Source organism: Rhizophagus irregularis, chromosome 26 (genome assembly GCF_026210795.1).
Source record: "Rhizophagus irregularis chromosome 26, complete sequence".
Lineage (NCBI taxonomy): Eukaryota > Fungi > Glomeromycota > Glomeromycetes > Glomerales > Glomeraceae > Rhizophagus > Rhizophagus irregularis.
The window spans coordinates 3,436,988-3,457,260 of record NC_089454.1 but is presented as its reverse complement, the minus strand read 5'-3'; the positions used below and the strand labels follow the sequence as shown (position 1 = coordinate 3,457,260).

At 29.6% G+C, this 20,273-nt stretch overlaps 7 protein-coding genes across 8 annotated transcripts; 2 read left to right on the top strand and 5 right to left on the bottom strand.

Moving 5' to 3' along the window:
- Positions 1-3,192: 3,192 nt before the first annotated feature.
- Positions 3,193-3,896, bottom strand: OCT59_017910 (uncharacterized protein; the record flags this gene model as incomplete). The annotated part of the gene is made up of 5 exons (XM_066137805.1): positions 3,193-3,195; positions 3,274-3,284; positions 3,336-3,342; positions 3,457-3,527; positions 3,668-3,896. 5 exons carry the CDS (start codon positions 3,894-3,896, stop codon positions 3,193-3,195), a joined length of 321 nt encoding a protein of 106 aa, XP_066004346.1.
- A 922-nt stretch (positions 3,897-4,818) lies between these two features.
- On the top strand, positions 4,819-8,519 carry OCT59_017908 (uncharacterized protein). The gene is made up of 4 exons (XM_066137804.1): positions 4,819-4,957; positions 5,042-5,447; positions 5,575-7,584; positions 7,656-8,519. Exons 1-4 carry the CDS (start codon positions 4,946-4,948, stop codon positions 7,844-7,846), a joined length of 2,619 nt encoding a protein of 872 aa, XP_066004344.1. The 5' UTR covers positions 4,819-4,945; the 3' UTR covers positions 7,847-8,519.
- On the bottom strand, positions 8,034-8,240 carry OCT59_017909 (uncharacterized protein; the record flags this gene model as incomplete). The annotated part of the gene is made up of 1 exon (XM_066137803.1): positions 8,034-8,240. The coding sequence occupies one exon, from the start codon at positions 8,238-8,240 to the stop codon at positions 8,034-8,036; it is 207 nt and encodes a 68-aa protein (XP_066004345.1).
- Positions 8,520-9,704: 1,185 nt separating the features above from the next.
- OCT59_017907 (uncharacterized protein) lies at positions 9,705-11,086 on the bottom strand (the record flags this gene model as incomplete). Of its 2 annotated transcripts, XM_025308794.2 has the most annotated exons (7): positions 9,705-9,815; positions 9,893-10,023; positions 10,096-10,167; positions 10,233-10,349; positions 10,433-10,597; positions 10,666-10,821; positions 10,900-11,086. In XM_025308794.2, 7 exons carry the CDS (start codon positions 11,084-11,086, stop codon positions 9,705-9,707), a joined length of 939 nt encoding a protein of 312 aa, XP_025172200.2. The 2 variants fall into 2 exon arrangements, with proteins under 2 accessions (XP_025172200.2, XP_066004343.1); XM_066137802.1 differs by lacking the exons at positions 10,233-10,349; positions 10,433-10,597; positions 10,666-10,821; positions 10,900-11,086 and having other exon boundaries at positions 10,092-10,098.
- A 112-nt stretch (positions 11,087-11,198) lies between these two features.
- OCT59_017906 (uncharacterized protein) lies at positions 11,199-12,365 on the bottom strand (the record flags this gene model as incomplete). Its single annotated transcript, XM_066137801.1, has 5 exons — positions 11,199-11,377; positions 11,454-11,573; positions 11,668-11,710; positions 11,798-12,064; positions 12,147-12,365. The coding sequence occupies 5 exons, from the start codon at positions 12,363-12,365 to the stop codon at positions 11,199-11,201; spliced, it is 828 nt and encodes a 275-aa protein (XP_066004342.1).
- A 4,040-nt stretch (positions 12,366-16,405) lies between these two features.
- On the top strand, positions 16,406-17,983 carry OCT59_017905 (uncharacterized protein; the record flags this gene model as incomplete). Its single annotated transcript, XM_066137800.1, has 6 exons — positions 16,406-16,452; positions 16,544-16,685; positions 16,757-16,804; positions 16,898-17,057; positions 17,149-17,337; positions 17,416-17,983. The coding sequence occupies 6 exons, from the start codon at positions 16,406-16,408 to the stop codon at positions 17,670-17,672; spliced, it is 843 nt and encodes a 280-aa protein (XP_066004341.1). The 3' UTR covers positions 17,673-17,983.
- A 153-nt stretch (positions 17,984-18,136) lies between these two features.
- OCT59_017904 (uncharacterized protein) lies at positions 18,137-19,850 on the bottom strand. The gene has a single exon (XM_025320094.2). The coding sequence runs from the start codon at positions 19,650-19,652 to the stop codon at positions 18,489-18,491; it is 1,164 nt and encodes a 387-aa protein (XP_025172198.2). The 5' UTR covers positions 19,653-19,850; the 3' UTR covers positions 18,137-18,488.
- Positions 19,851-20,273: the final 423 nt, after the last annotated feature.

Below are 20,273 nucleotides of genomic sequence, written 5' to 3'. Positions count from 1 at the left end.
TCATTATAATAATTTTCATCTTTGTATTTTTGCGTCTTAATTTTCATGATAACCTATAACTTAAGTAATCAGCAAATCAATTTCCTTTTTTGGATTCTCATGTTTCCCAAAACTTGAAGTAATAAAAGTTATAGCTTCAGCTAGAATTCAGTGATTGGCAAATTAATTTCCTTTTTTAAATTCTTGTGTAATCCAAAACTTGAAGTAATAAAAAGTTATAGCTTCAACTGGAATTAAGTGATTAGTAAAATTAATTTCCTTTTTTTGAATTCTTGTGTAATCTAAAACCATTTTTATTGCCTTTTAGACTTTGTATAATGTCACATAATAATTTGACTAATGAAAATGCATTACACAATTAAAAGTTTATTTATACAGGTAAAGAGCGTGCCAGAAATTACGTGATTTAGTGGGTGGGTGGGGGTCAGGTCCTGCAATCAGGTGTTACAATATACCTTTTATGGTAAAAGTATATTTTTTATAGTAAAAATATATAATTTGTTTATTAAGAAGCTTTTTTTGCAATTATCTCACCATCTAAAAGTCCAATTTTAATGAATTTTTTTTGTTTTATAAAGTATAAAGAGAGCTACAAAATAAAAAAAGTTTATGCAAATTGGATTATTGGATAGTAAAATAATTGTATTATAATATATATGTAATATATAGTAATTTATTTATTAAAAAGCTTTTTTGCAATTAACTTACTATATAGCAGTTCAATTTTAATGAATTTTTTTTTGTTTTGTAAAGCATAAAGAGGTCTACAAAACAAAACAAAAAAGTTTATGCAAATTGGATTATTGGATAGTGAAATAATTGTATTATAATATATATAATATATGGTAATAATTTATTTATTAACAAGCTTTTTTGCAATTATTTCACCATCTAGCAGTCCAATTTCAATGAATTTTTTTTATTTTATAAAGCATAAATGGGGCTACAAAACAAAAAAAAGTTTATGCAAATTGGATTATTAGATAGCAAACTAATTGTATTATAATATATATATTAATGTAATATATTATATATTATACTGTATGTATTTTTTTAGCCAATCAGAATTCAATCACATGGTGGGTAGGGGATCTAGCCTAGCGTTCCTCCAAAAAAAGCACTGGTCACGTGTTCAAGTAAAAAATCATCACATCTGTCTTGCCTCGGTGTTTCATTTGTTTATATTTATCAGAACTTAGTTTTTTTCGAGTTAAAAAAAACTTATTTGTCACACCTTATCTGTCACCGCACTGTTCACGTGACAGTGCATAATTCTGCATAATGCCGGCCACCAGTGCTTTTTTTTGGGGGGAACGCTTGGGCAGTAGTGTAGGGCGGTCAGGTCTCTAATTCGAGCATAATCACGCGATTTCTGGTACACCCCTAATCTAAATCAGTGGCACTTAGCCATTTGGCTGGGATTGGCCATTTGGCTGTTTGGCCAGTTTGGCTGGCCAAACTGGCCAAAAAAATCTTTGGCTGTGGCCAAATGCCAATACAGCCTTAATAAAGTATTAGTATTTTGTTATTTGGCTAAATTTTGGCCGGGATTAGCCATTGGCCGTTTTGCCATTTTGGCTGGCCAAATCGGCCAAAAAATTCTTGGCCGCGGCCAAATGCCAACACTGATCTAAATGTTACGCCATCAATGATTTTTAATATATAGATTCATAGTTAAAGATTTATTGCTTGTTATAGTAAATAATATATACCATATATCATGGGTCATAGTACCCCCCTATGCATAGTACCCCTCTTGAAAAATTTCATAGAATTGTATAATACACAGGGGGATATTTTACAATTATCTCGTGATCCAGTGATCAGATTTGAGCCATCTTTTTTTTGTTTAATAGCTTTCATTAAGTTCTTCAAAATAAAAAAAAAAGATCATTCAAATTGGATTAGTAAATCGTGAGATATTTGCAAAAAAGGAATTTTTAAGTTTTATTTAGTACCCAGGGGTACAGGGTCAAACCCCAATTTTTGCAAGATACTCAGGGTACTGTGGCCCGCTATATATGGTACTTACATCTGAAAACATGTCCATAGGTTTTTCCAGTCAAATATGTTATAGATCATCACAACTCCTTCTGGAGATGTTTCTGGATATTCTATAGAAACAGTTGTATATATATATAACTTTGGGAACTCACAGTTGAGAAGTAAAGAAGGCTAATGTTTCTTTACTTTCTAATTCATTTTCACTATCACCGCTATTTTCACTCTATTTTTGTTAGTTTTTAAAAATTTTTTTTTAATAAAATGATATAGTAATTCAAAAACATTATTTATTTACCATTTTAATTAAGTCTTCTTCATTATAATCATCTATATCCAAAAGTTCAATAATCAAAGACATTATAACTAATTAAAGATTGAAATATAAGTGTATTCTGAAGAAGACGTGTTATAAAATTTTTAAAAAATTGCTTTATATATGTCATAAGTTCTATAAATTCAACTTAAAGGGCTAAATTATGATCTAAAAAGACAAAAAAGTAATAAAAATTAGGTTTATTAACAGTTAAATGTGAAAAAACCTTAATTATAGTTAAATAAAATATTCTTAATTGAAAAAAATAATACCATCAAAGTGTCCAATTGCTATTTGAGATTTTGTAATTTCCATCACTGAAAGATTGGAACACCCACTTGCGGGAAATATTCTAACTTATGGGAAAATTTTCAATTATCTACAATAATTATTATTTGATTAGGTAATTAATAAATCAGCAAATAAATATTTTCACACCCCCAAAAATATGAAATGAATTATTTACAAACATTTTCCGAGGATAAATTACTTACTAACCTTTTTTCCAAATCAAATTACTTGCGAAAAATGTCTAAAATGTTGGAAATCCTTCATTTATTTATATAGGTTGATGTTGTACAATAAATAAAATCTGATCTTGTAACACATCAATGGCTAAATCTAATATATCAGTAATATTTCCGTATATGTACAAGAAAATTTTATAATATATATCAAAAAAAAAAAAAAAGACAATAGAATGATACTATAAATTTTTACAATTGCAAAAATATAATTTTTACTACTCGTTCAATACAAGCCAACAATCTAATACAGTAAAGGTATTAATATTAATAATACCACTGAAAGGAATGATGACTACCTTGAAAAGATTTTTGACCTTTTTATAAATAATAAGAATCTTTCCACTTCAATTACTATTAATTATTAAAGAAAGATTGAGTCTCCCAAAATTCCTAAAAATTCATAATGTCTGGAAAATGATAAATTCTTACACTAAAAGTTACTTAAGAAATTCTTTTAAAACATTTTGTTTTGATCAGTTAGAAACTCTAACAAATGACCTAAAAATAGGAAAAATAGGAAGAAAAAATATTAATGTTTTTTTAACCATTCTGAAGAAACTTCGGAATCTAAAAAAAAATCAAAATGTCAAAAAAAAAGAGAGAGAAAAAAACCTTAATATCATTTCCTGAAAGTAAATTTAGACAAAACTCTTTCCTCTTACTAGAAATATGTTCAATCGCTCCTAAAAAAAATAAAAAGGAATGTAGTTTTGTTTGGTTTTTGTCAAATGACGCGTGCCGAAAAAAAAAAGTTGTTCGTACAATCATACAAGTCATTCTTTATTTCTGGTTCGTGATAAACATACATGTATGAAATCGTTACCATACATAGCATACATGTGACACCATACATACATCGGTTTCCATACAATACTTGTTTTTTGTTTAATCTGTATACATGACATGTTTTCTACATACCGAAGGTCACTAGGTGCTCGTCCTACTTCATTATTGAGTTGGTCTATTACAGAATCGGGTACATCAACAGTTGGTACCGTCACCACTGGCATCGCTTCTTTATCATTTTGTGTCTGACCAAATGACAACGCCATCCCATCCACAGCTGAACCCTGTTCTAATAATGCAAGTCTAGCCTCAAGCTCTCCAACTCTAGACTTGAGTTCGGCATTCTCAGAATCACGCCTTGCATTCTCTTCAATAATTTGCTTCAGCTTCGCATTCTCAGCCTCAACCTCAGCAAACTTTAGTAACTTCTCTCTAAGTTCGGGAATCTCAGCATTCTCCTTCCTAAGCTCTGCAATCTCAGCTAAGAGCTTGGAATTTAATTCTCAATGGATTGCATGTTCGATAATAATTTTTTATATAAAACGGAATAATTCAAAAGTTCGTTAGCATAGATAAAAAAAACCGTGACAAATGTCACGATCGGAATTATTGATTTATTGATGTAAAAAAAAAGACATTGTTTTACAATGTGAAATAGAGTCGCCTGCCGGTGTTTCGCTCATCTAAGCTATCTAAGCTATCTATATACTAACATATCCCAATATTAACTCTAATCCGATTTTTTTTGTCTCAACGTCGATATTCTGGATAGAATAAAATGGTCGTCAGAGAAGAGTCAGAAATAAATTAACAATATTGGCCTTAGTAAAACTCACCGAAGGTATGTTCCCCGCCTAATAAGGTCCTCGAAATTTCTGAATAAAAAAGAGATTAGCTTTACAAGCTACCTTGCAAATGCACAGTCACAGCCCTTAATTGTGAAGTGTCTCGTCCGGACTTTAATAATTTTTTCGTCAACTGCGATAGGTTCATGCTCGGAGAAAATAGCACGACGGCTTGGGGTCGGAATAAGAAAAAAAAAGTTGTACAGAGAAAACGCCTTAATTACACCAGATTTAATTTAGTTGTCGTTATGACATAATTTAAAATTAATTTTATTGGCTACTAATTGTTGTTGTACAACCGAAGAATTAATAAATACCTCGTGAATGCGATCTGAGTATCACTCTTTTTCGCTTGCCGACAAGTCAATTTTATAAACTTTTTTTTGCTTATATCGTTTATATGTCATTATATCATATTTCGTGTCACCAATTAAGAGTTTATAAAGATCATTTTATAATAATTAATCACGATGTATTCAGAAGTATATATACCTTTTTTTTTTCTTTTTTTTCTCAAATTTCTCTAAACTTCTTTTAAAAAAAAAATATCATTTATAATTTTACAGAAAAATATTTTCAAAATGATATTCCCCTTAAATTGTCTATTTCTCGGAGATGCTCCTGCCCGAGCTATTCAAGTTAAAATTAGTGATACAATTATCGTTGACAATTGCACGACCAAATATGAAGACATTACAGTTTCAGATGTCAAGTCTCTTATCTTGTCTAAAAAAGGAATTAGTTATTCTCCTGACAATCTGAATCTTTGGAAGGTTGACCGTGATAGTGTCATCAAGAACATCAAGTTGCTTGGAACATTTTCTACCGAAAATGACATTAAAGAAAAACTTGGAGGAGAATTGATGGAACCTCTACTTTCTCTTGATGAATATTTCAACAAGGATAGTTTTAAAGATAAGAAAAGCAAGTCTGCCATTCACATCATCGTGCAACGTCTGACCACCACCACTGGTAAGTGTCTCCTAATTTTTTACCTCTCGAACAAGAAACTTCGTTTTTTTTGTCTACATTAGACACCGCCCCAAAAATACGTTTGCCTTTACTTAACTCTTTTTTTAAATTTTCTAATTTAATGTAGCTGTATCCAATCCTTTTAGTGATTCAAATTCGATTTTAAAATGGATACAAGAATACTCACCGGTCACTGGGAGGCAACCCTTGACATTGTTGGTCGAAACGTTTGGTGCTCGATTTACTTTGTGTGGTCGTGATGACACCATAGAAACTCTTTGGAACGGAGGTGGCACAGAACAACGTAGTGGGATTCTAAATCGATTTAAAAACTTTAAAAACTTTTCCCCTGCCCATCCAAAACAAGATCGCAACTTTCATCCAATTCCATTCCTAGCCTGTGGTCCCGGCACGGGAAAAAGTCGATTTTTGCAGGAACTTGTTAATATTATTCGCAACAAGGCTTCGAATTCTGGAGATCAAGATATTATGTCTATATTAGGAAATGCAGTTTTTCTGAACGTTACATATGGAAATGGAACAGAGGCATCGGATTTTGACGTGAATATTGGAGCAGAAGCTTCGATAGCTTTGAGGATCTTATTCAGCTATTTTGTACATGGCAATAAGAGCTTTGTTGGATTTAGAGACAAGATTGGGCAAGAAAATGCAAGGGGATTAACATTGTCCCTCGTTTTAAGAGCCATTTATTTAAGTAAGCTTAAAGAAGACAAAAATATATATGAACTTGCAATAATTGTCGGTATTGATGAGATCAATAAATTATATGATAAGAATTACGATAAATTTCGTGACCTTATAAATTCTGTTGGCTCAGCTAGTTGTAATTTTATTGTTGACTTAATTTCAGAAGAAATAGGAAGCTCAATTCCAGAAAAAACAGGAAAAGTGTTTTTTGTTCCAGTCTTTGCGGGTACAGTTGAGGGTCCACTCCAGTTAATTATTACAAAATCAATGCATCCGCCTCTTCAGTTACCATTGCATTTGCTAGACATAGAAGATATGTTAAAAATAGCGTGTAATCTTGGCTTTGACGAAAACTTTATTTATCGAAATAATCTTTTCAGACGTATGATTTCTGATGTAGGTGGTCAGGTGCGTGCATTAGAAATATTTTATGATCATATTTCGGATGCGTCCAAAACCCACGGATGGGACGACATTGATTTACTGGACATTATGAAATCACTTGAGGTGGAACTAAGTATACGGTATCCATTCAATAAATATGTCAACATGATCACTCCAGTGCTCGCAAATGCGATTTTGGATAGGCCTGTTGATGGTGACGCAACTCTTGACGAGAATGAGTCTATCTCATACAAAATGTTAAAGTCCAATGGAATTTTATCACTTGAACCAGTCAATACTAAGTTTTATATACGTATTCCCTATCTTTGGATACGATTACTTGTAAAAAAAGCTGTTAATAAATCAATTAATAAATTCTGGCATGAAATGATCGATCCTGATGAACCATTTTATTGGCAAAATTGGGAAACTTTTAATGTTAAGTTTTGGGCCTTACGCTATTGTTTATTTTCAGCACTCGGATTCAAACAGATAGAATTAAAGGAATTGTTAAAAGGAGCACATTATTCAGATAATTTAGATTTGAATGCAAATGTGGATATCCCTGATTATGAATCTGTTAGCACGCATTTTCTTGTTAATCAATTTCCTCCTTCTGATGCTAATTATAATATGTTAAATACTGAGGGTATAACTTTGTTAACTGATGGGGGTAAAACTTTTAATATTTCACTTAAAGATAATAGTAAAATTTGTAAAAATGGAGATGGGGCAAATGGAGATGGGTTTTGTTTCTTGATCATTAATGGGAAGCCAATGTTTTTGTCGTTTCAAATGAAGTGGCGAGAGCAAGGTTCAACGAAACCTTCAAAAATTGATGATCAATTAATCAAAGAGGAGTATGAAAAGTCTGAAGAAGTCGCAGAAAAGATTGGTTTGGGTGATAACTGGTTACTGCTGATTTTATCAAATCGTGAGAGTACCTATACAAAGGACCTACCACCAAATTGTGCTATTGTTGACAGAAATAATTTTAATGAATTTTATGGTAAAACATATTCGTCACGTGCTCAATTTTTCGCAGGTAGGTTTTTATATTTTTAAAGAATTCGTTATTTTTTTTTTTTACTTACTGAAAAATTCACTCTTTTGTAGCTCAAAACAAAGTTCCTATTAATACGGCAAGATTTTGTGAATTACGAGTTATATATAGGGTGGGAGAGAAAATTGCACAAGCTATTATTGAAGATCGTGATAATAATAAGAGAAAATATATTGACGATGATGATTTATGTAAACGGATAAAGAAATTTCCACGTATTTCCTTGGGGTGTATAGAATACTAGCTTCTTTGGTGGAAAATATTGCATAAATTATAGTAAATTCGGTTTGTAACAACTTGGAGATAAAATTGTCCTTTTGCAATTATTCTCATGTACCTTTCTAATTGCTTTGTTCCATTGTTTAACACATCATTTATAGTTGTGCGAATATATTTATTAGTTTTTTTATCATAATATCTATATTGTCTTCTTAACAATATATCTTCATCTTCTCTTTATCTAATTCTCCCAATTCATTTGCATCAAAATCTTTTCCATCAGTATTACTCACTAACCCAGTTAGTGGAATATATTTTAATTCAATATTAGTATAGCATTTTCCTAGGACAAAAACATCAAGGAAACCAAATTTACCATTTCCCTTATTCACTATTACAATAATCGAAATATAACACATTGCTTTATATGAAAACCCGTGACATTTTGTCACGATCAGTGTTGGGCCATCCTTAACCTTATTCTGGACCAGTCAACTTTTGATTGGCTAATCAGCACTTTTATTACATAACTCCGGCATAATTTATTTTATCTTTCACTCTTCCTATCTTTCACTCTTTCTTCTTTTTTGTGGTATGTTAGTACTTAGTATTTCATATTTCATTTCAGTTTGTATATTTAATTTTAATCGTATTTATTGTAGTTTTATGATAATACTAATGTTTTTATTTTCTTTTTGAAGAGTTTTATGATACAGTATATTGATATTATTCTGGAAATCAAGTGTTTTTTTTAAAAAGTTTTGGGGTTAAGCTTATATATACTTTTTTTATCTTTTTAGTCTGCGTGTTTGATCGTTTCCAAATACTTGTTTCCAACAACTATTCCCTTAACCGTTGGTACTGCAAAACCTTGATATCCATTGACAACTGAGTTATTTCATCTAATTCTTTAACTCCTTTTTCTAACTGAAAATGTTAATATGGCGAATCGACAATATCGTGTGTAATATCTAGTAGAGAGGATTGTTCTTTCACAATTTATTAATATTTTCTTTGAGAGTAAATGTCTTTCTATTCATCTTTTTCTAAACAAGGTTAGATAAATCTTTACTGTCATTGGAGACTTTCCGCAGCATCAAATGAGAGTCGTCAATATCGGAAAAAGTCATTTCTTCGTTTCTTGATTTCTTCCTTGAGTTTTAACGTTTAGTAAACATTGAATACTATAATTTCGTAATATGAAACTATAAAGCAATATATAATAATTTATTATTAATTTGAATTCGTAAATCGTAATGAAAATTCAAATTATAAATGTGTTGACAAGGTGTAATTTATGAAATACTAGAAACTCCTTTGTATTTTACGTTAGAAACATTTTGCTTTGATGTTCCCTTTCATAAGTCACAAGCAACTGTTATTAGACGACCTTAGTTTTGTCTTCTAACTGTTTGGCCATATCATTCTTTTCAAATTTGCAGAAGTCTAGACAGGACCCTAATAAACTTTTAACGTAATTATCAGATTAGTTAGTTAGAATTAAAGAAATATTGACAAATTTCTCAAATTTAGTAAAGGAAAGAAATTATAGCATATAGGCCATAATTTAAAGTGTACATCACAATTTTACTTTTTTTTCTTCTTTATATCAAATACATTTATATATTAAATAATTTTTTTCTTGTCAATTGTCATTTATAAACAATCAAGTTTATAATAATTATTTCTTATAATAATCAGTCTTTATATAGAGAATGTATTAAAACTTATAGAACCCTAATAATTATTTAAATTTTGATAATAAAATGTGAGGAATTGTTATAAACAATGATAAGAACTGCACGTTAAAAAAGTGATAAAAATATTATTGAGCTGTTACATCTTAATGTGTATTTTCAAGCTATATTACTTTTAAACTGAATTTACTGTATCCATATTTCCAACTCTTCACCAAAAGATTTTGAAATGTCAAGAATTGTTTCCAATTGTTTCGTGGTAATCAATGCGTCTGGGTTATCTTTTGTGGTTAATGCCTATTTAAATTAAATTTAAATAATCTATTAATATAAAGTTTCGGGTCAACACAATGCATTCTCAAATATAAATCTACCTTTGCTAATCTCACAGCCGTCTTGATTTCCCTTCCATTTAGAGGTCTCTTTTTCAAATTTTCAATGTCTACCTGGCTTTTATTCTTTCCTTCAATACGATCCAAGAATGTACGCCAAACTTTTTCACGTGCTATAAATGCAAAAAAAATAACTCCCGATTAGTTAAAAATAAATATTTTGATCATTAATAAATATAACCAACCATCAGTGTTTAAATCATTATATTTTAAGGCAACTGAAATTCGAGATTGAAAAGCGGCATCAAAACATTTTACTATAATAAAGAATTTAATTCAGAATAATTCAGTAAAACCTTAATGTATTTTCAAAGATTCTTACCTCGATTTGTTGTTAAAAACAAAATTCCTTGATGATATTCAAGTAACCTTAAAAATACACTCACTAAAGTATTGCGTTGAATGTCATGCTCACTTCGACGTTCAAGAAAAATATCAGCTATACGCAATCATGTTTATGAATGATGTGAATCATTAATTAAAATTGAACGACTACTTTTTTATCAAAAAATACATTCATACCTTCATCAATTAAAATAACTGCATTCCAAACACTTGCAACTTCAAGAATTTCACTTAATTTGCGTTCTAATTTAACTACCGATATTCCTAGTTCTCCAACACTAACAGCATATAATGGAAGATGAAGATATTCCGAAATTGCTTCAGCAGTTAATGTTTTTCCAACTATAAAAAACATTAGTTATTTTTATAATCATGTCATAACAAAAAATTTAATACCACAAATTACAAACCTCCAGGAGGGCCATGTAACAAAAATACACAACCGCCACCTTTACCGCTGATAAGATCTACTCCTTTGTGCTTAGATGTTACAAGACTAAAAATTAAGTCCTTCTTTATTGGATCCATGACAAGTTGATCAAATGCGTCATCATCAAACAAAATTTCTTAAAATTAGAGATGTTATAAGCATACATATAAAATGTATGTATCATAAAGAGGACTTTATAGTTAAGTAACTTTACCATCTAAAAATTCAACATATAATTGACCCCATTTTTTTGTTGTAAAACTAAATCCGTAAAGAGAAGGTACACACATGAAAAGTTCTTCCTCTTTAACTGATTTTTCATCATTAAAATCTTGTGGTTGTGGCACTGCAGGTACTGTATAGTAATAATTATTTTGGGGAATTCTCTTTGTGGTTCCCATATTGTAACTTGGATTGATTTTGAAAAATGAAACAGAATCAATCATGACACGACCCTCGCTTTTGAAATTGGTGGTTCCAAACCAAATATTACAAAACATATTTCCGGTATAATTAAGATATATAATGTGGGCCAATTGCATATTTTACAAATTTTCTTCCACGTTCTACTAGCTGATTATGAATTGGACTTTCTTCTGGTAACGGAACAACAGCAAGCTTTTCAATCTCACATACACCTTCCCATTCTATAATAGTGAATGTTTTCATTCCACGAATAAATGAGGCACCGTCTAAAAAAGAGAAGATCAAATTAAATTAATTAAATTTAGGCAAAAATAAAAACAAAAAAATTCAAATTATGCAAACCTGAATCGATTATTTCAGTAAATATGCTCATATAATCTCCAGCTATCGTACGATGATATGTTGTCCTGGTTATTTTTGCTCCAATTATACAGCCGTTCCATAAAGCGTATGCATCCTGACCTTAAAGAATGAAATTAGCATTTAAGCGATTTTTGGTAAGGTTAAGGAAATGCAAAAGTATTTAACTTTAAAATGTAAGCCATTAGTAGTCTACCTTTTGTAAACAAGTAAAATAGATTTTTAAATGATATAACCCTCTTTAAAGAATAATTAAAAGAAAGTTAGTAAATATATATACTAGTAGGTATATTTCCAAGAAAAGGGTTATGTTATTTTGAACTCACGTTATCAATCATTTCTTTAATCTCGCAGACTCTAGATTCATATTCCTTTTCAATCAAATCAACTAATGACTTTAAATGGACATTATTATAATAAGGGCCACCATAAGGTGTGTTATATAGATGTGGTTGGATTCTGAAGTCAATAATATCATCAGCTTCAATTTCGGGAGACTCTTGAGTCTTCTGGGTATCATTTTTCTGACCAGAGTCTTGTCCAATAACTTTTTTAAGTTTGGGCAGAATGAGAAATAATTCATGTGCTGGAATCTAATTTTATTTGATACAAAAACAAATAAATTTATGCAAATACTTTTTTATTTTAATTAATTTAGTATTCAAAGTATACAACCTTGGGATTACGTTCATATAAACTTTCTGCTTGCAAATATCTTCGCAAAATCTCTATAAGAACAGGATTAATTAAACGTACAGACACATCACCATTATTACGTTCTACTTTAAAAGGATCAGGTTCTTGAATTCTTTCATTCGAGGTTCCTGTCTGTGGAATAACTGGATTAACCGGTAAATTCGTATTAAATATCGGTACTTGTTGTGATATATTCATTATAATATTGATAATTTATATAAAGCGGACGGAATTACATACAATACGGAAAAACGAACGAATATTCAAAATATACCAATTATTCGAACTTTTATATATAGAATTTATTTTAAAATATCTCAAAATTACTGGATGTAAATGGAAATATGTATAGTTTAATGGCGTATATTGCTGTAAAATGATCATTTCTAATTTGAGTCAAATCAATAAAACAAGAAATTTTGCAAATGATTAACCATTACTTTATTTTGAAATGTCACTACTTATTTAGGGTTTCATAAAGACAAACACAGAATGATATGACATTCGTGACATTCAAAAGATGATATTGACATGTGCAAATATTTAATTATGTTGTACGGCAAAGTAATCACGAAACCTATGAAACGTACCACACATGACTATTATTCTAGCGATGCATATCAGGAATACTGTGCTACTAATATGTCATAATAAAAATATTAAAATCTAATGATAAATTTTAATAAATATTTTTTTTACCGATAAAGAAAGGCTATCCAAGAATTTTTTACTTGGATATGAATTATTAGATACTGTGGGTCGTCTAATTTGTGGATTTTGTATAACAGATGAATCAATGTCAAAATTGAGACGAAGGTTGAATGCTATGAATTTTGCCTCGATTTTTAATATTTCCACACCATACCTTGTTTGTACTGTACACCCATGTACAAATATCTTAATTCTGTCAAAATTTGGGTCTACGCAGGAATCACGAAAACAGTAATTTTTAAAATTAAATCCCTTTTTAAAACATTGTTAAAAAAAAAAAATTTATTATTATTGTAAATTTTATGCTATCAAATGGATATATTAATAACCTACAATATTTTCATAAAATGATAAAAACAGGAATTTGTAATAATATGAAAGTTTTATCGTAAAATTAATTATAATATGAATACTAATAAGAATAAATCTCTCTTAGAGAAAAAAAAATTTGGACCGATAGTTTGCTAAATATCTTTTAATAAGAGGACTAAATTACGTTTAAATTAAATGATTATTGTGTTTAACCCAAATTCTTCTTCCTTGCTTCAAGTTTTTCTAGCTGCAGTTTTAATTCATTTATTTACTTTTCTAAATTATTATCATCCAAGTTCTGCATTTCTAAATTATTTTCGGCTAAACTCCAACAAAAGATTTTGAAATATCAATGAGTCTGGGTCGTTTTTTGTTGTTTTAATTATCCGATAATATTAAATATACTGAACTAATCCATGCGGCGCTCTCGATTATAATTGACTGTTTTAATGTCCCTTCCATTTAGTATCGGATTATCGGTTGATAATACGCAGCGACGCAGCAGAATATAGTGCCGTCGGAATTGTAACTTTCACAGTCGAATTTGCGTTAACAAATACGAATCTTATCATTAAAGAAAATTATATATACTGCACCATCATTTTGTTCACGAATGATTACTCATGTATCACTAAAATATACGGAGTTGAAGCCTCCCCTTTTTTAAATGCATTATTTTAAATTTATGTATATGGTCCTAAGGAGGGTGTTTATAGAGAGTTGATCGTACTAGTTTTTATTTTATTTGCTGCTGCATTTGCAATTCAAAAAATTACTTCCTAATTAATAAAACAAAGAATATGCTTTATTTTGTTTATTTAATATACTGTGTTTTTATGTCACTTTTACGTGTTTATGACTGGTATAAAAAACCTTAACCTTAACCTGTAAATTAACTGGTTGATTAATCAGTTAGTCTGATATGGTTAAGACTGATAAAACTATTAATAATAGTTTATTAAAAAAAATTTTATTAAAAAAAATTTAAAAAATGGCTGAATTTGATATGTATTTAATTTTTTTTTAAAAAAAAAATCAAATGTAAGTAAAATATTTTAATAAAATAAATGAATTCAAAAATATATATATATATTTCTGAGTATTTTTTAAAAAATTTTATACATCTAAAGAACTGAAAAACAACTATCTAAAAAAAAAGAACTATTAGAAACTGTCTATTAAGATAGAAAAATAAATCTGTGCGTTCAGCTACTGCAATAAATTTCCGTTTTTGTAACGAAGTAACGTTTTTCCAAATTTCTTTAACTAGCTGTGTTTTCTTTTCGATCTATGAAATGATGTGGTATTAGTAATATCCAAAAGAAAACAAAAAACAGTATTCTGGAAAGTCAGCATAAATCTAGAGTCAGGATGGAACCACCACGAACCGTAGCTCATCACTTCTAGATCTTAGTCAGGAAGTGCGGGTGGTTGAACGCAGGTCGGACCCCATCCAAAGAACTATTGTCCCTTAGACCCATCCACTGACAACTAGAAAGAAATCAGCCGTCCACTGACGACTAATATGAAAAAATCATAGACAGGGTGGAACCACCACAAACCGTAGCTCATCACTACCCGATCTTAGTCAGGAAGTGTGGGTGGTTGAACGCAGGTCGGACCCCATCCAAAGAATCATTGCCCTTTAGACCCACCCACTGCCAAACAAAATTTAAAAAAACTTGACCTGAAAAGTAACAAGCGCATTTCTGGCCTTTTTTTTATTGTAGCTTCGTTCGCCTGTTTCATATTCAATATATTTGAGAGGTTTCGAGTGTACCAAGAGTGTTCTTTATGTTTGTCTGGCTAAAATCAGTACATTTTTGGTGGTATAATAGATATTCTGGCAAAGACCATTCGTTCTTTATAGTGAAGTAATTGTCTATTCCTAGCGAGAAGAAAAATCTATTACCAAGGGTTAGAAAATTACAAAACACAAAACGAGTATATACTTACTCTCCTTGTTTTGACTAACGTGGCTTCAGTAGAGGTAGCTGGTTTTGACATGGTTTAGTATAAATGGAAAACGAAAAGATTTAACAGAGTAACAGAGAAAAAATTTTTTTGCTCTATTGATCGTCACAAAAGATTGATTAGTTTCAGAAGTGATCGGTGTGACAAATTGTCACGTGCTCAGACATTGGTAAATTCAATAAAGCGAGAAAAATTTCTGATGCACTTTTTGCCCTCCCTATGTGGGTGAAATCTTTATTAAGATTATAGAAAAGAGAATAGTATGATGCTATCAAAGTGGGAGTGAGTGCGTGGATCCTAGGTAATTATATTAAATACCCTCCGGCAATTCTTTGACCCCATTTATAATTAGCTCTATATATACTAATATATACATTTATATATATACCATTGCCTTTGTAGTATATATCTAGTTAGATATAGAATTTTTGGATATAGAATTATACTTCCCAGTAAGTCATTGTCAAAATAATACATTTAAATTAGGGCAATTTTCTAATTATTATAGTTATTTCACGGGGAACTGTGGATATCAACGGCTGCTCCGTGAAAATCATGATATTCCAGTGACGCAAATGTATCGTTCTTATACGATCAGGTGCTATGTTCTTATACAACGTATAAGATAGTATGTCGTACACGTATAAGAAAGATACATTTGCTCCAGTGACTCCGTGAAATATTCAACGGAGGCTTTTGGTACTTATATTACTTATTATGGGAATATATTAAGATTATTTTATCACCAAGTTAGGTATAAGTAATTGTGTAAATGTAAATGGCAACAATCCAGAAAAACGAAGGGTTTTACAAGTTACCAAAAGAATTTGGTGACATTCCTATTTCCGAGGTTTGTTATAATCTTATTTTGTGTTTAATGGAAGTGACATGTGAATTATATTACGTATTTAGCCAATTTACGTTACTCACTTTCACTGCTCCAAGATATGAATGAACGTATTTTTAAACTTTTCACTGCCCTGAAATATGAATACGGATATAATTAAAAAAATACTTGTGTAACTTACGATTTTCTTTTATTTCCAATTTTATTTTAACACATTTTGCTATTTATACATTTATTACTCAGAATAGATAAACGGACGTGGCTTTTCGAATCTTTTTTACCAAATTAGCTTAAATTAATTGATTTAAACTTTTTTAGTATATATAATAACATTGGAGTTATAAAAAAAGTATAAAATGGCTGAATTTTTACATTTATTAAGTAAAAAAAAAAAATGGCACAATTTTCAAAGATTAGTCTCATAAAGGAGTATATAATAGAGTAATTATCATAACTTATATTATAATAATGTAAATTCATTTTATATTTTTTTTTGAGTCAAAATTTAATACTTCATATTATAAATTTATAGTTGGATTCTCGTTATTATATTTATTATAGGATGTTTGATGGTTGAAAAAATCGAGCCATTTCATCGATTATTTTCTTTGGAAGATAAATCGATCCAATTTCCTTACGCAGTAAAGGAAACCATACCAAACTGGTTATGTGCGGTAAGAATTAATAAATCATTTTAAAAAAGTTAATTTTAATTTATTAAATAATTTATTTATTATTGAAATAGATTCTTGCATTGATTATACCTTTTATTATTATAACTTTTGTGGCACTTGTAATTAAAAGAAGTTTACATGATTGGCATCACGGCTCATTAGGGTTACTTTTTAGTATTTCGTTAGCATTATTAATAACAGAAACATTTAAGGTTCTGGTTGGACGACCAAGACCTGATTTTATTGATAGATGTCAACCAATAAAAGGTTCAACTGATGCCCAAGTTTACGGATTAAGTAGTTCTGAAATATGCACAAGAACCGATTTACTAAGTGATGGATTCAAAAGTTTCTTATCTGGACATTCTTCAAGTATTTTATTTCACTTTTAAAATATATATATTAAATAATCATATTTTTGTGAAGCTTATTAATTTTTTTTTTTTTTAAAAAAAATAAATAGCTTCTTTTGCTGGATTAGGATTTCTTACATTCTATTTAACGGGAAAATTACATATATTTGATCGAAAGGGTTACACATATAAAGGATTTGTTGCCGTCGCACCTTTAATTCTTGCAATTTGGATTGCAATTTCACGCACTCAAGATTATCGTCATCATTGGCAAGATGTTCTTGCAGGATCTATACTTGGTATCTATTTTTTAATTTTAAACCATCTATTAAATATTTTTTTACCATCTTGAATCTAATTTCATTAACTTCTAATAGGATTAGTTCTTGGACTTTATGCGTATCATCAGTTTTATCCGTTATTGTATTTACCAGTATCTCATAAACCACTTTCAGTTCGATTAAAAACGATTAAACCTGGATATAAAACAAGTTTTATGACTGATGATGGATTAGAATTTCAAATTAGCGTGATTAAAAAAGATGATAATTTATCTCATAAAGATAATGATGAAGTAAAAGTGGTTGTTAATGATAATGTTGTAAAAGAGGAGATTAAAGATACAGATTTATAAAATATAATGTATATACATAAAAATTTTATTTATTAATTTCTTGATTAAATATTTACTTATAGGGTAATACATCAAATATTGGTTATGCACTTTCGCAATGCATATTTATTTACAAAATATTTACAATTTGTGGGGGGTAAATTATCAATTTTAAATTTTTAATTTTTAAATTCATCGTACTTCGGATAGTTCCGAAATCTTTAAAAAACGCCTAGAAATTTCTTATCGTTATCCAATATTATCTTTAGAGTATTCGATTAGAATGTTTGATATTCAAAAAATAAAGTCTTATATTTAAAGAAAATGTAAAAAAAATGTATAAACATAAAAGGAAAATCTAGAACCTGATTAACCGTATATGAATAAATTAATTGCAGGATCGTCCGTTTGAACTAATCCAAATATAGAAAAATGGCTTTGTAATAATATAAATAATTAATGGAATTGTCTTAAGACTTAAGGTTGACGAAAGAAGAAATTTTTATATATATATTTTTTTCATACTTTATTAAAAAAAAGAAAATTCCCTAAATAAATAGTAATGTCAAAAAGTAATCCTAATACCCATTACTATTTTATATACAACCATAAATAGTTAAATTTATTATTTTTTTTTTTATGGAATTGCTTAACAATCATAAAGTAAATAAAATCATATAAATACACACATATATATATGATATATATGTACATATGTTAAAACAATTAAATGAACGTAAAAAAGAGTATTATTTTTAAAAAAAGAAAGTATACGATAATAAAGTTACAGTTAAAAAAGTGAAAAGTATTATCATATCAATACAAGTATAAATAATACTAATTACATAACAATTGTTGAACACTTATTCCTCCCCTTGGTTCCTCTTTCTGTTCCTCTTCCTTCTCTTCAATTTCAATAGTCTCATTTGTGTTAGGAGATGTCTGCACTTCAACATCTCTGGTTTTCGGTATTTCTTTATTATTATTATTGTCATTGATGTCGGTAGAAGTTGATAATAAAGTATTTCCTTCTTCATTATTAATTTCTCCACCGCTTTTAGAATCAGTATCAGTGTTGGTAGAGGCGTCAGAAGTTGCTCTTTTTGCGTTAGTGGAAGTAACGTTATTCTCACCATCACTATCACTGAATTTCCCGCTATTATTTTTACGCTTGTATTCAGATTTGTCAGTATTATCATCTTTGAGATGTTTAGGAATAGGAATTTCATAACGATCAAATTTTGATCTTTTGGTAAATCGTTCTTCTGAATTATTATTTCCTTCACGTTTTCTTGATTCTGCGACACAGCCTTGTAAATATTGTATATATTCGATGGCGCTTTGAAGGATACTTAATTTATGTAAATGATCTTGATCCGCACAACTTGGAATTAATTCTTTTAACTGCAATATTTTATCGTTAATTCTTTCTCGACGTCGTCTTTCTATTGCAGAATGTGATACTTTACGAGCTAATTCACGTTGATCTGCTGTTGTAAGCTGTTTATCTCCATTGGCTCCTGTTGCTGCACCACCCAAAGAAACTCGTTGTTGTTGATAAGGGGGATGGGGATGAATTACGGAATTATGATGTTGCATAACACTACTGGCATTAGAAGGTGTCATTGGTACAGAAAATACTGAAGTTGATGACCCTTGTTGCTTTGGTAAAATACGTTGTTCGTATCTTCCGTTAGTCGGTGAAGGTGGTGTGGTCATGGACATCATTGGTGGAAGTGGTTGAAGTGGCGGTGGCAAATATTCTGGATTCATATTAATTGGAAGAGAGAAAGGTGAAACTGGTGGTGTACGAAATGACATTGATGACATTGGTGGTGGTAAAATTCCATGTTGAGGACTTGGACGTGCTTGAGGTGATTGATGTGGTGATATTGGAATCATTGGAGATATTATCGTTGACGATGATGATGGTGCTGGAACGATAGGTCGATACCCCGTTGTAGTATTATTATTATTATTATTATTATTATTATTATTCATCTTTTTCCTTTTTCCCTTTTTTTTTTATAATAAGAGTTACTTATTGTAATTTATTATTAATATAATCTAAATAAGAAAAAAAGTAATTTTTTGTTAAAAAAAAGTAATATCTTTTCTTTGAAAAAAGGTAAAAAAAAAAAAAATTTAAAAATAAAAAGAAAAGCCGACGGTTAAATAATTTGAAAAAAAAAAATTACTCTAACCCTTATTTATATATTTATCATTCTATCCTAAATAAATGTAAAAATTGCCTAATATTATTGGTGAGAGTTTCCCAGGTGTGCTATATTTGCACATAATAATTGGTAAACTTAAGTAATCCACGTGTAGTATATTATTAAATTCATTGGTTAATGCATGAATTTCAAATCAACAAAGAATAACTTTGATGGTACTCTTTCAGGATCTGCAAGACTTTTCAAATTAGGAAATCGTATGGATAACATGTGAGGTAATGAATTATTCCAATTGGACATTTATAAGAGCAGTGTAACATCACCAGACTTTCCTTTTCGCCGCCCAAAAAACATTTCAGCCCTACAAATCTAAAACGATTTACCGAGTCTTCATTAATTCAACCTAGTACAATACGTAATTTTTGTACTGCATTAACAATATTAA